This window comes from Ceratina calcarata, unplaced genomic scaffold (genome assembly GCF_001652005.2).
Source record: "Ceratina calcarata isolate Rehan_Ccalc_2016 unplaced genomic scaffold, ASM165200v1 scaffold72.2, whole genome shotgun sequence".
Lineage (NCBI taxonomy): Eukaryota > Metazoa > Arthropoda > Insecta > Hymenoptera > Apidae > Ceratina > Ceratina calcarata.
This window is the reverse complement of record NW_017178472.1, coordinates 751,768-766,270: the sequence shown is the minus strand read 5'-3', so window position 1 is coordinate 766,270 and position 14,503 is coordinate 751,768. Positions and strand designations below refer to the sequence as shown.

General features: G+C 43.6%; 1 protein-coding gene across 7 annotated transcripts; it reads left to right on the top strand.

Annotated features, from left to right (window-relative positions):
* Positions 1–305: 305 nt before the first annotated feature.
* otd2 (homeotic protein ocelliless) lies at positions 306–14,354 on the top strand. Of its 7 annotated transcripts, none has more exons than XM_026817973.1 (7): positions 306–1,011; positions 8,704–9,048; positions 9,262–9,413; positions 11,552–11,736; positions 12,270–12,390; positions 12,481–12,687; positions 12,836–12,937. In XM_026817973.1, exons 2-7 carry the CDS (start codon positions 8,793–8,795, stop codon positions 12,935–12,937), a joined length of 1,023 nt encoding a protein of 340 aa, XP_026673774.1. In that variant the 5' UTR covers positions 306–1,011; positions 8,704–8,792. The 7 variants fall into 7 exon arrangements, with proteins under 7 accessions (XP_026673774.1, XP_017889136.1, XP_026673771.1 ...); XM_018033647.2 differs by having other exon boundaries at positions 8,701–9,048; XM_026817970.1 differs by lacking the exon at positions 306–1,011 and adding an exon at positions 1,377–1,600 and having other exon boundaries at positions 8,701–9,048.
* Positions 14,355–14,503: the final 149 nt, after the last annotated feature.

Sequence of the window (14,503 nt, the reverse complement as noted above, 5' to 3'; positions counted from 1 at the left end):
CACTTTGATCGATCGTAACCTCCGCTCTTTCTCGGGTTACCCTTACTCCATCGCACGCACGCCAGATTCGCTCGCGTTCTCTTTCCCTTTCGTTGAACCATCTCCCCTCTCTTCTCCCTCGCGCAAACGCGACCGAGTTCCCTCGTCCCGTTTCCACCGCCCGTTGTAAACTCGCTCGTTCTCTCTCGGTTTACCGGACGGAGTCGTTCGTCCTTCCCGCGGTTGTTAGGCACTACCCCCCACTTGCGGAGGGCACCCCATCCCTTCCGTGGTTGGATGCCACCCCTTCGTCACTGCCCCTCGACCGGTCCGTTCCCGGTCTCCAGCGGCGCGAGGAACCGAGTCGAGAGCCGAAAGCGCCCCCCTCGCGCATAACCCCTCGGCCAAGAGAGCGATCCGTAACAACTAAAGTTCTCGTGAAAAGTTGAGCCGAGGCTCTCCTACGCCCTCCTGCTATAATAGCCGCCGCTCACTGCTCTCTCTACCAACCGTCTATCCCTGTCCATCTGTCCCGGGTCTGTCCCACATCCCGCACACGGAATCGCTCGCCGGATATACAGTGAGAGAGAGAAAGAGACAGAGGGAGAGGGACCCCGCGAGGTGAAACCGAGACGGAGGGACACACGGAGAGAAAGACAGATAGAGGGACGCGGCCAGATTAAGGAATAGAATAGTCATTATCGGTCTACATATCCGTGATATACCTCCCTATCAGGCGTCCTCGATAGTGCGAAAACGTCGTGACGATAGCAGCAGCAGCGACGACGAGCGTGTGTGCCGTACCGTGCCGTGCTCGTGCTCGTGCCTCCGGTGGTTGTGTCCGTGCCCGTAGAACCGTGCCAAACATCGCTGGGATACACACCTATAACCTTTGTTTTCGGAGTTTCGAACGCGACCGGTACCGGTGCACGGACCACCTCGAATCTGACCGACTCCTAGGCGAGGATTACCCCTTTCCGCGACAGGAACACCCTCGTCGACGCAGCCTTCGAACGTTCCCACGGAACACGGGTGAGTACCTTGTTTACCATTGTCCCGGAAACAATCTCCGAATCGTGTCCGCGAGTGTCCGAAATCCGAACAATCTTCTCAACGAACTCGTCGAGGCAACCGTGACGAGTTTCTAAGTGTCCCTCGTGTCATTTTAATTCGATTCGTCAACTTCCTTGACAGTGCCACCAGAAACCTTCGCAAGAGAATTTGAAAGGAAAATACGTCTCGATTTGTTCCATGGCAACGATTTTTTTATTCTATTCAATTGTTCTGCGCGTGAATGAAAGCGATACGAATTTTTAAGAGTCTGATGGAATTGAACGAGTTCTTCGGAAGGTAATAAAATTAGGAAAAACTTTCGCTGCGACGGAGCTCGTCTACGATCAGCGAAGAATCGTCAGCGCGTGCCTATCGATCGGATGTTTACCCGTTTCGTAACAGTAACCGGGCTTCCCTTTGGGAGTATGTACATCGGAATCTCGTGATTTACGACCTGCGAAGCTTTCGAAACACGCCGCGGTACCGTTTCGCTTGTGAACCGTGGGACAACGATTGTTATTTTTACTCCTCCATTGACATTTCTGGGAGTTTGCAGAGATAACGAACTGTGAGTTGTAAGTTATTTTCACAATGATTCAGGAAATTCGCTTGTTTGACATAACATAATTGGCATAAACTGTCACGTAAAGAGAAACATAAATTAGCTGACTTGCAAATCGGTTGACAATTTGTAATTTCTTGTTGGAAAACTGGATACTTTTTGTTCTCATGACTGATGAGTCTCCTTTTTGTTTGAAAAGCACACGGCGGCGCGGTGTTAATTTTTATATACATAGATGCTGACCGTAAACCGTACATTTACTTCTCGCGGTGAATGAAAAAAGGTATGCGAGAGCGATGACAGAGAGGGTTGCGGTGTAGAAGGACAGTCGACCGAACCGAATCGACCAAATTCGAGGGCTGCGGTACGTGAAAACCTCGGGAAATAGCAGCGTTTAATCGGCGAGGCGTATAATACGCGGAGCTTTCATCCGACCAAAGAGAGAATATAAATTTACACGCGCGCCGATATTCCCAAACAGCGGCGAAACTTTTTCTGGAAACGAAAAAAAATGATTTCACTGACTGGTCGTTTCGGGCTTTTCCAATGTGGGTAACTGTAGGGCACACGCGCTGCTTCATCGACAGGTCGAATGTTAAGCCGATGCGCACGAATCTTCTTTCTTTAGTTTTAATTCGGTGAGAAATAATCTATGTATCATTATTTATCCTGTGATTCAAATCGAAGATTAAATTAGAGTTAGAATAATTTTCGTAACAAAGATGTTGCAATTTCATTAAAAGGTATTCTAACACTATTAGCAATATAATATTTAAAACGTTAGCTGATTTTGTATAATCAGATTGTGTTTGAAAACCAGTTATGATTAAATTGCACAACAGTCGAGCAAATTATTTAAAACAGTACCTAAGATGTATAAGCATATAAAAAATTTGCAGATTTTAAGATTCACAATAGTTAACACATATGGAATAATGGAAGTGTTTAATCATTTAAGAATATGTGAAGCTAATTGATAAATTATTTGATTGAAAAGTCCACGAGAATTATAAGTGAAATTACATCCCGTCAATCTAATACTTTAGTTGTGATTGGAGGATTTTTGTACATAGCAAGTAAAACGAATTGCTGTTACTTTTCGGGAAATAATTCAGCGATGAAGATGGAAAATAAATTTTGATTCGTAACACTGTTTTTCGTGGAAGTCTCGATGCATGGATTTTTATTAATTGCACCGAGTCCGAGCTCTTCGTCAGGCCATCGGCGGACCTTCGTTGTCAGTGGGGTGCAGCTAAATAACCGCGTGTCGTTGCAGCCGGGACAACCGTTTAATCTCCTCGTATTTCTTCCCGCCATCGCTGTTTTATCAAGCGGCTCATAAACTGCGTTTACGTGCAGAAACTAGCTTCGTTCCAATCGAAACGCTGTCATTCCGATTCAAGATGGATAACGTTGTCTAATTTTCACGCGACGACATCCTAATAAATTCATTACACTATACCTTCTCCACGTGAAATTCGTATCAAGCTTCGATAATAATTTCCTTAACGAGAATCTCTGATCACATTGATGAAAAATATATCACTGTTCAATGATAACTGATAACAACGTAACGTGAGCAACACCGAAGACACTGAACCGTCCGAGTGAAATGCTTGCGGAGGGCGAAACCGGGAGTCGCGGAAGCGCAGGTATTCGAGAGAAATCTGATGAAAACGATACACTGCTCGCTCGTGGCTGCGATTCCGCAGGAATATTCGGCACCGAAAACGGTCGAGCAACGTGGCAGCGTGCCGGGAGAGTTGGCCAGCAGGATTTCCACGGAAATAATCTGCTTACGGTAATCTTCTTGGCTTGCCTCCCTCCCGGTTAAGGTCCGCCTTCCACGAGGAGGACCTTCTCTTCGTCGTGTACACGCGGTGGAGCATCCTCGACGGGAGTGGAGAACGCTCCGAATCCTAGTACGAGTCGGGTTTTCGCGCGTCTCGTGGTAATCGTGTTCCGAAAAAGGAATTAATTGTTAAGAGATCGCAGAACGAGATGATGATCGGTGGAAGAACGCTCGGGAATCCAACGATGTGGAAATCTTCTATTAAAGAACTGACTTCGGTCATCAGGTACAACTTGAAAGTGACTGAAGATAGTATCACGCGCGATCGATCAGAAGGTCTAGCATTTTGGAAAAGGAAAGCGGCGAGGGCACCACGTGGACGGTGACCTGGGGAACAAAACATCCTCGAAATTGGCTCGAAGGAATCAGTAAGTTTCGTAGATCGTCGTATAGAGAGGGAAAGAATGAAGTTAAAGGAAGAAAGGAAAGGAAGAAAAAAAGGAGAGCTCATCCTCGTCGAGAAGAAAGTGCAACCCCATTGAAATCTTTTTCTTCTTTCGTCCATGGAATAAAACTGAACCATTCGAGTGAGAGGAAGAGGCCAGTAGAAGATGAGTATGCGTCTACGTGTACATATACGTCTATCTCGTGGCATTTCCACGGGAATTAAGGTTTACGCTCAATGAACGGACAACAACGGGCGTCCTCCCGGGGCTAAAATTGCATTCAATGCGAAGGAACGTTTCCTCGCGGCTACGAGGATACCACCTCTTAGTGACGGTATTCAAGTATTCGGTCCCGGTTAGTACATGACAGTTCGTGGACGGGTTTTTTGTTCCGTGGAAAAACTCGCCCTCGACTTCCGAGTATCGGGAACGCGACCTTTTATTTCTCCGTCGAGGGCGATTCGTGGAAAGCTGCGTCGCTGAATGAGGCCCTTGCCACTGTTTCAATGTCTAACGATCCGGTCGATTCAAAGGGAAGACAAAGATTACGAAAATTTTTAGATAATTTTTCAGTCGTCAGTGAATTTTATTCATGACAACCTCAATGCCGTTTCAACACCTGATTCTCAGATTTAGTGAGATTTAATCTGAGGAAAAAAAAAACAACGGAAAGGGAGAGATTGCTCGGTAACAGTCCGGACAGAAATGATGGGTTCTTAAAGTGCATATTTGGTAAAATCGGTTAATATCCGGCATATTCGAACGCTTCCCGGCTTTTCCCGGAACAGCGCGCCCTTCTCTTTACGCACAAGCTGCGCACGATATCTAGATATGTAGGTGTGTACGTACGGTGCACGTCCATTGTGGACCGCCCCGGAGCAAGAGTACGCTCTTCAGGAACAATGCGGTTGTGTGCAAACACTCTTGGAAACAATGCGGCCCCGAACTTAACTTTCCGCGATAGAGACTCCTCGTGCTGCGAGAATATAATTCTCCCGGTGCACAGATTGCGCTTCCAGACTTCGCGAAGCCTCACCAGGCTTCTTCATTCTCCTTACATTAGCAAATATCGCCGTGGACGATTTTTCAGAAATTATTCTGTCCCTTTTTATTATATTTTACCAATCGCTTTACCGATGTTCACCATAATTGTTAGACTCAAAACAAACAAGTAGAAAGTTGTCTGTGACCATGTAAATAGTGCATACAAAATAAACAGAATGAAAAATATATCCATTGCTTGACACTAATCCGTGTTATAATCGTTTCAAAATTCTGAACTTTTTTTCTAAAACCGTTTCTAAAATTCTGTGATGCATACAGGAGCTACTCTATGAAAATTTTATCATTCACGATTTTTAAATTTAAATCATATTTTAAGTTTGCGATAATGACATAAGTCGATTTAGCGAGGTGTCAATAGAGAAAAATAATCGCACGTGGCTGAGTTCACCGGAGCGTTTTGCATATCGAATTCATAATCTCTACCCTCGAGGAATGCAATAATGGGGATTTAACAGTCATTAAGGACAACGTGCTGCTGTGCTATATGCGTATGCCGATTGGTAACACAAAGTGTTCGCAGTAGGGCCGGACCGGCGAAGGGCTGCGAGGGTGGTTGGTGGGGGACGGCTGGTTGCAGCGGGAAGATCGATTCATCGGGGGAGGGTGGAAAAGGCAACCTCTCCGTCCTTCTTTGGGCTCGCGGCCACGGCTTTCTCTTCTGCGTTTGCCGGTGTACAGCAGGGTTGTAGACTACTGAAGCACCCTCGAGGGCCAATCGAGTACCGACTTGGGCATTTTGTCCACACTTGGCGGCCTGTAACAAGTGCATTGTCCCGTGTGCGCCGAACTGCACAAAGATAAAGAGAATTCTCTCGTAGCCATCGAAGAGGATTCTCACGAGTGCTCGCTCCGCCCCTCATTCCGATTTCGCCACGGGCTTTTAATATCACGACTGTGTAAATAAGTGCGCCCGGCTACGTAATAGAGTTTCTTTATCCGCGACGGACCACTCCATTGTTTCGACAATCGCTAACCCGTTATCGATGATCAGAATCGGAACTTACAAACCGATCGCTCGCGAGTTCAATTAAATGTTGGTGAAAACGAAACAGGTACACCCGAAGAATGAACAAGTGGTTAGAACTGGAAGAATTGAAACCGCGAATATTGCCTTTCGGAGGATTGTGTTTGCTCGTTTCTCAGCCGCGTTGGTGGCTCGTAACGAGCGCTTTATGGCTAGTGTAAAGCGCGCAGGAGCGCACAAAAGTACAGAGATTCGCGCCTGACTTACTTCACGAGGACCCTCGACGGAGAAGGAGAGAGAGAAAGAGTGAAACTAGGTCCGTGGTTTCTTCCTCCGTCGGCCTCCTTTTCATACCGGGCCAAATTTTAATATAGCGAGCCGGGAAAAAGAGAGGCGTCACGGGGAAGCTTGGCCGCGCTTTATGGATTCTCTTTTCAACGGAAACTTCATTTCGGCGGAACGATCTCCTGACAAAAAACGTAATTAAACGAACAAGTAGTGCGTCTATACTATTTCGAGATTGTCCTATGCTCTTCACTTTTCGTTTTCACAGTAGTTAATCGTATCATTTATTTTCAATGGTAATGCGAAGAACGTTTTCGAGTGAAAATGTGTTAAAGCACGTTCCGTTCCTTCCGTTTGGAGAATTAAAAAATGTGTCATTCCTTAACAGTCATGAAATAAGGAATGTTGTTTCAATCAATGTAAATTTTTTAATTCATATTCTTCGGGCAACAAATCTCTACGATCTAACTTTTTGTTCATTGTCATGATCGACAGAAGTTAAAATGTTATACGACTTGTTAGTGGAACAATAGTTTCCGCGTGGCGAAGCGTGTTCAAGAACTGACTCGAGAACAGAATAGAACTTCCGATGATGAACGCAGCGTGCTACGATATACATGTAAAAGTCGAGTGTTCTCTCCGTGCGGGAGGGGGACGATGTGGGTGTTTCATCTATATTTGCGCGAAGCAACTTTCGCTCGAGTGATCGTGCGAGCACCCTTAGCGTGGTACTCGTTCCTTTTCAAGACCGTGTAGTTCTCTGGTGGTTTCCGTTGCGCCACCCATCGAAAACCCGAGAACAATGCTTTATTAAAGCGGGTTTGTCGAATACGAAATTTAATTTCGCGCGAGTGTACCATTGAAACGGAATCCCGCGCGCGCTTGCACCGCGAAGATTGTTCTGCCTACGAACTGCGAGATCCTTGCTCTGAATTGTATCTTCTTCGCGAGTCAGTTTGCAATCGCCTTTAATAACCGAAGTACTGAGAAATTTGCTAATTTCTTGTGATAAAATTGTGCGTTACTGAAAATTGCAAGTAATCTCTTTTTTATGATGAAAACTAGAATAATTTATTTTTCTTTATTCCAAGGATTAATCTTCCATACAATTCGTGCTGATGAATTATTTGGGATATAGAGTACGTTAAAAAATGGAGATTTTTTTATATGTATTATTTAACACAGAGAAAATTTCTTTTCACTTACACTACTTCACAATTTTGTTTTCCTTATAAAATTGTTGCGTCTTCGATTTTATAACTTCGTTAGATGATATACTTCGTCATTTGAACCGATCAGAGTCATAACGGAAATATTTGTTCCTCTTCTGACGTCGTCATCCGATTGTTTTTCACGTCGCACATGTTAATTACCGAACGATTAGCTTAATCCAAAACATATGCGCGGCGACTCCCCTTCCCACGATCAGAGGGAAAGAACAATACATATTCCAGTGGACAACGTCGCAGATGCGAGGACGTAATAAACGGGCAAGGCAAATAAAATTAATAAGCCCTGGCGATGGTGCGAGATCGAAAGGCCCGGTAAGAAGAACGGGGCCGATACCGACCGTCGTCGTCGTCGTTCTTGACTTTGTAATCGGAGAGGATAAAACGCGGCTTAAGTGTAGCGGCTAAAAACGTGAAACGGAAAGGCGTACACAGCGACGAAACCGCTAACGTCATCCCGCCTTCCTCGGCGTCGGTTCTCGGTTTTCGAAAACGTTTTCGGAATTAGCCCGTTGTCCACGAGGTCAAATCCAGGGGGAGAGGGCGCAAAGCGTCCCGGAGTCGTATTGCATCTTCTTGCTCGGATTATCCGCTGTGCGACCAGCTGCCGACCGTGTCCTACCTATTCCTGTCTTCCGCGATCGGTTTCGATATTATTTGGCATAAAGTGGCCCGGGAACTTTCAGTTATCCACTACTTCCGTTTCTCGATTGCCTTTGCTCTCGCGCTTCGAAAAAGTATCAAGCCTTACAACTAACGGGTAACTCATACGAGTTCAAGTTTTCTTTTACGTAACTTACAGTAAAAAGTGATCATTTATTTCTTTGCAGTTAACAATTCTTAGTTTCATTCAATAGTAATCCTAAGACTTTTAGAATGATACCTGCATGAAAGAGAAAGATTTTTATAAAATATGTGTGGTATATGAACTAACAGTAAGAAATGAAATACGTCGTAGAGTACATGAAAATCTATTGTAACAATAGATCATTATTAAGGTAATGTGTTAGAAAACTTTTCACACTGATATGTTTGTACGTGCTATGAACAGTTCAGGCATAGAGCGGTTATAATAATAGTTATATGGTAGAAAGTGCAGGGATCGTCTGGAAGTCACCCTTGTGAGGTAACAGACACGCGCGTTTAATTAAAAGAACAGAAGAACAGTCTTATGTAATAGTATCCAGTTAAGTGAAGACGAATCAAGTTCTCCTGTTTTGTGCTTATTTATTGTATAACCATTCTTACTTTTCATCACTAAAAAATCGGAAATTCCATAACAATCGTGACAAAAGTTTAACGTGAATAAAAATTGTTGATTTCAGAAGCAGCGGGTAATTTCGAGGATCGGAGGAGGTTCGTTTAGGGTAGGCCGCGAGGCGGGGTGGTGGTCGTGGTGGGGGCCGAGGGGGTGGTGATGTGGCCGAACAGCCTCGGCGGTACTTCCGGCTGCAGCGGGGGCGCCGGCGCCACCGATCTCGGGGGCCTCGCCGCCTCCACCACCTCGGCCTCCGATCTATTCGGGCCCGCCGCGTTCGGCGCGTCCGCGGCCGGGCCCTACGGCGCCCTCAAGACCAACCCTTACGTGAGCGCGCTAGGGATGCCACCGATCGAGGCCCTACACTCCACCATTGGCTATCCCGGTTGCACTCCCGCCGGTGAGTCATACTACTGTGAGTGCCCCTCTCTATTTTATATTGTACATCCACGTATATCATATATGTATTTCTTCATTTTCCATTTACTTCTAACAAATGACAAAATGCAGTTTACACGTTTCATTTTAATTCTCTTTACAAATGACAAATGAACTTCAATCGTTCATCGAATCATTTAGTATACAGACGAACGAAAATCTATAAAATCGTGTAACTCTGTTGTTAAAGGTAATCCAAGGAAGCAACGAAGGGAACGAACTACATTCACCAGAGCGCAGTTGGACGTTCTCGAGGGACTATTCTCGAAAACGAAATACCCGGATATTTTCATGCGGGAGGAAGTGGCGATGAAGATCAATCTGCCGGAGTCTAGAGTGCAGGTACGTTGAAGCATAGGTGTAGATTTCGTGAAAGTGCAAGGACATTGCACCGGTTGGTTACGACCCGATACACACACGTCGGCCCGGGGGTGTCTCGTTACCGAAGGGTGGCAGTGTCGGCACGCGGATACGGTAGACAGCATCGATTTACCGTGGATATGCTCGTGTTTCTCGGATAGCGGGTGTTAACCGAGTTAGTAGTCCGTTCCGTAGGCGCGTAAATTCGTGTCGGTTCGTTGAAAACTTTCGAACGGATTCTTCCGACGCGTGGCATGTAACGTGAAAAATGTTTCGATCGAGATCGTAGAAATGGAAATTCGTGTGACGAACGACGTTGAATGCCGACTGGTGGAATTGTTTGCGACGATGTGACGACCGACTTCGTGTCGACCGAATCGACTTTCGAAGCCAGCCGAGCTCCGGGAACGTGCCCGTGCATATTCCACCCTCATCATGGGCGGAAAAAGGGCGCGTCGCATCCGCAATTGCGGAACACTACGCACCTGGTCTCAGCTTCGTAAATGAATTGAATGGCTCCGAACCGGATCCATAGTCTTCTGCACGTTCCTCGTTCATTCCGGAACCGGAGTTGCCTTCTGACCCCTGCGTGGCTTTTCAATTGGTCGCAACCGGCCAGCGTGATTGTATTAGATATTTTGTGAAAGTTAGGTACAAAGGAATGCCTGGGATGGACCACTGTGTCTAAAAATCACTTTTCTTATTATTAGATAACAATTGTGCCTCATAACCATAGAATCGATTAAAAGTTTCATTATATGTCATAAATATAATATTATACAATATGAAGAAGTAGTTTTTCTAATCTCATATTTTAAGAATATTTGAAATTTGTTAATAATTTATGATGTACACATTTTATAAGAATTGCTGATAGGCAATTACTGATCACGAAAGTACGTGTATTTTGTTATACTTTGCTACATTTAATTGAAGATGGATTCAAGAATAGTGATTCTAATATCAGGTTAACATTTAACGGGTTTTATGGTTAACAGAATAGAAACAGACTCGTTAAACGCAATGTGCAAGTAAGTTTTCTGTTCAAACTATACTATACTATGAAAATTGTATAGAATACGATCTCAATATGTCTTAAAATTCATTTTGCAACAAAATAATGGAGAGCAGCTTGAGAGTGGAAGAACGCGGGCTGCTTGTGCCGTTCCCCAGAAAATCCGTAGAAACCCAAGCTCACCTCTCCGCTTCTAACATTGATCGCGCAGGGCTTCTCTAGGCTCCTCTCCTTCTCTCTCTTTACCTCCCTCTCCTCCTTTTGCCCTCTCATCCTCCCTCTTCACCCTCACCCGTTGCCTCCACCACCTCTTTATTCCCTGTCCTCGTTCTTCCAGTCGGTTTCGTTCGTTCGTATCCTTTTCTACGTAGAGGTCGTTCTCCGTCCTGGAAATCTAGGAGGGCGAACTATGGATCGAAGGACGGACCCGAGTCTATCGGAAACAGCGAAAATTTCGGCAACTGTTGTCTAACTAAATAAATAAAAAACTAACTATACTTTTGATCCTCCTCAAAAGTTAAAATAGCGATGGTTTAATTCGTTTACAAACTGTTTTATTTATTCAATACGTATATCTTTAGAGTGAAGTATACATAGTCATCGAGAAATTTACAATTTATCAATATTATCGACGTCGTTAATCTGAATGATGTTTCACGATGACGAAGATCGCGTGCCGTATCAGCGTTGGGATGAGCCGGCGAAATTATTCTATTAAGAGGGAGGATCGCTCGTACGTCGATCTGTTTGCGTCTCGTAATTTCGTTGCACGTTACGGACACCAGCGACTATTCCACCCGTGTTACTGAAGCCAGCCTTCATTAGTAATTGATAGTTGCGTACGGCGCTCGCATTCCCTTATAATTGGCTATTACGCCAGCTTTGTGAAATCTCTGTACACACATCGTATCATGCTCGTTCCCCGTCCTGGCTCATAGCGTTCGAAAGCAAAAATATCGGATCGAAAGCTGCTTTCACTCGTTTGCAAAAACAAAGAAAACCATCGAATAACTGAGAAACGTCGTAACAATTTAGATTAATATGATTGCCGCCGATACCATTGATCCCTCCGACAACAATCATACATAAATCGGGCGTGTTATAGGTGTGGTTCAAAAATCGTCGAGCCAAGTGCAGGCAACAGCAGAAGCAGCAGCAGCAGCAACAGGACAAAGCGCCGAGGTCGAAGAAACCCTCCGGGAACCCGAGCAACAATCCGCCCTCTGGAAAAAGTCCTTCGATTGCCACCACGCCCACACCCGCTGCCGCGGTGCCCGCCACGACACCACTGTAAATGTCATTCACGCGTATAAACCTACATTTATCTCGGATAAAGATCCAATTACATTTTGCCAGCTTCTCTCTCTCTCTCTCTTTTTCTCTCTTTCACACATTAGAAGCGACCCTCGATATTAGAATTGGCTGAATAGTGGAATAAGGAACAGATCGACTTTTATTTTCACCCATTTCCCAAGTCAAATCACATTACACCTGCATTTTAATTGTAACATTCGATTTTATAATATCATCAATTAAGTTTTATCAATTTTTGTCTTATAAAAGTAATAATCGAACGAATCAATTCTCATCACGCTTTCATTTAAGAGAGATGTTTAAACTGTTTTTCTAAGTTTTAATACCTATATTTTTATAAAAGCAATGAATATTATGAAACGAACACTAATGAATGAACGAGAACTAAATTTTCCCTTTTATTTACAATAGCATCTTACCCTAATGTATTATATCTTATGAAAATGCAGCAGCTTTCAAGATGCAGACCTGTAACGTCTAATTTTTATAGTTTTTACTTTTCTGTATAGAAGCGGTGGTACAGGTGGCTCGGCAGCCAGTTCCCCGGCGCTGCTTAGGGATTCGCCTCAGTACAAACCCGCAGGAAGCGCGACTAGTTTGTTGTTAGCAGCCAGTACAACCCCGCCTAGCGTAAGTTACTTGCCGCAGTTTTCATCGAAGGGGTAGCTTTACCCCCAATGGGTACGGGTATCTTTCTGACGGATAGTGCATCGTTCGCAGTTAGGGGGAACCGTGTACAGCAGCGGCGGCAGCAGCAGTAGTATCTGGAGCCCGGCCGTAACGGAGAGCGGGGGTGGATTCCCCGGTGATCATCAGAGGTTAGCGTGGACAACAACCGCCTCCCAGCAACAATGCTACCAAAATTATTCGTCTTATTACACTAACATGGACTACTTGTCGCCCGCCACGCATCAGCTAAACGTTGTGGTAAGCATGATTTAATTTCAATTCAAACGTCGAATGAAATCGGCTAATTGAGATTTTTATTGCAATAAAATAGATTTTTTGTACGTATTTCGTTGAATTTTCAAGATTCGTTTAATCGTAAAAGAAAAATTTCTTGAACTGTGTATAGGATGGGAGTGGAAGTAGTTTAGACAACACATGGAACAAAACGAGGGATGAGAGTGCATCCTCCTGGTTTTATAATAGCGCCGGATGGGGCGAACGAAAGTGAATTCCTTATCAACGTGAAGGCTTCGATACATATCATCGACAATAGTTAAGGTGGATTTTGAAAATCGGATGGCAAGTCGTTTCGTACGATGCAAAGATGCAGCCAAAGACAGTTCTTTTGGAGCTAGACATATCGTGAAATCATCAGGTATTCTGCGAATACCTATTTGATCAGTTTCCTTTGTATTCGAAACGATCACGTAGTTGAATTCGAATCGACGTAATCGTTTCGAAAAATCGTCGACAGTTTAATTCTTGCATGCTAAGTTCAAATAAATATTGTTAAACTAGAATTCCTTTGGTAAGATTGATAAAATTTCTGATACCAAAGTAAATGAGTACAACGACGAAATCACACGTATCGTTGCATACAATTTACACGTTGTACTTACTTAAAAGACTTAAAATTCCATTTAAAAAATTAAGTGAGACCTTTGAACCAGTAGGTAAGAATTAATATTCGACGCTTACGCTACAATTTTTGTGTTTCTTTTATCTCCTTACGTGCAATTTGGTAATTATCTTGAATCTCATTAAGTATTTCTCTTCCTCCGATATACATTAATTCCTACGTTAATTATTCTAATTATCTCGGAAACAAAGATCGATGGAAGTATTAGTTTCCGTATGCGGAATATTTTTTACCATTTACTTCTACGTCAGTGTTACATGTGATAACCGTTCGTATGCGCGGACGCGTTAACGTCTTTTGGTAAACGTATCATGTTCGGTAGGAGTCATAAATTTTATAATTGACGAGGATGGACCGTTCGTCAAAGGACCTCTTGGTGTAGAGAACTCTGATGTATATAATATAAATAGCCTTGAGCCCATTCAAAGGAATCAACTTAGCTAGTTGGAATTCGTGGGAAGCGAGAAGGAAGTAAGTCCTAGCGTTACGATTTCGATGCGAATCTTGTGTACTTATGTATGCGTGTACATACATAAGTTATACATATACACGAGATCACACTTAATGTCTGTGTACATATGTACCATTTTCGATAAGATATTCAAAAGAGTCCATTATCATCCTCAAAGTTACGTTACCCTGATTCCACTATCTAAGTCAAGGTTTTCAAATCCTTAGTGATGTAAATAAAAAGCGCGTGTACTCCATCGGGAGTGCTAATCGAAACTTACCTTCTCGACTTTTTGTTAAACAGTCCGAGTGTAAACGAAAGTCCGCTGCGTATACATATAATAGTGGAAGACATGGTGAATTATGAAAAAAAAAACATGAATATGTAAAGTGAACAAAAAAAAATTATTTAGCGAATGTAGGAATGTAAGTAAATATGACTGTTTAGATTGTTATTATAAATACTAAACGCTAACGGTATTACGACTAATGAGGAGAAAACAACGACGAACCGTGTCATAAGATGTACGAAATAATATATCGAATTTGAAGTGTAGTTATTGTCCATTTTCTGTTTACCCTGATTCCTCTAAAGAGATGATTTCTCTAAACCTTGGAAGTCTGAATTAAAATACTTCGAGTTTCATTTATTAATATACTATATAATCTTGAACAAAACTTTATAAGAACTCTCTGATAAGAATA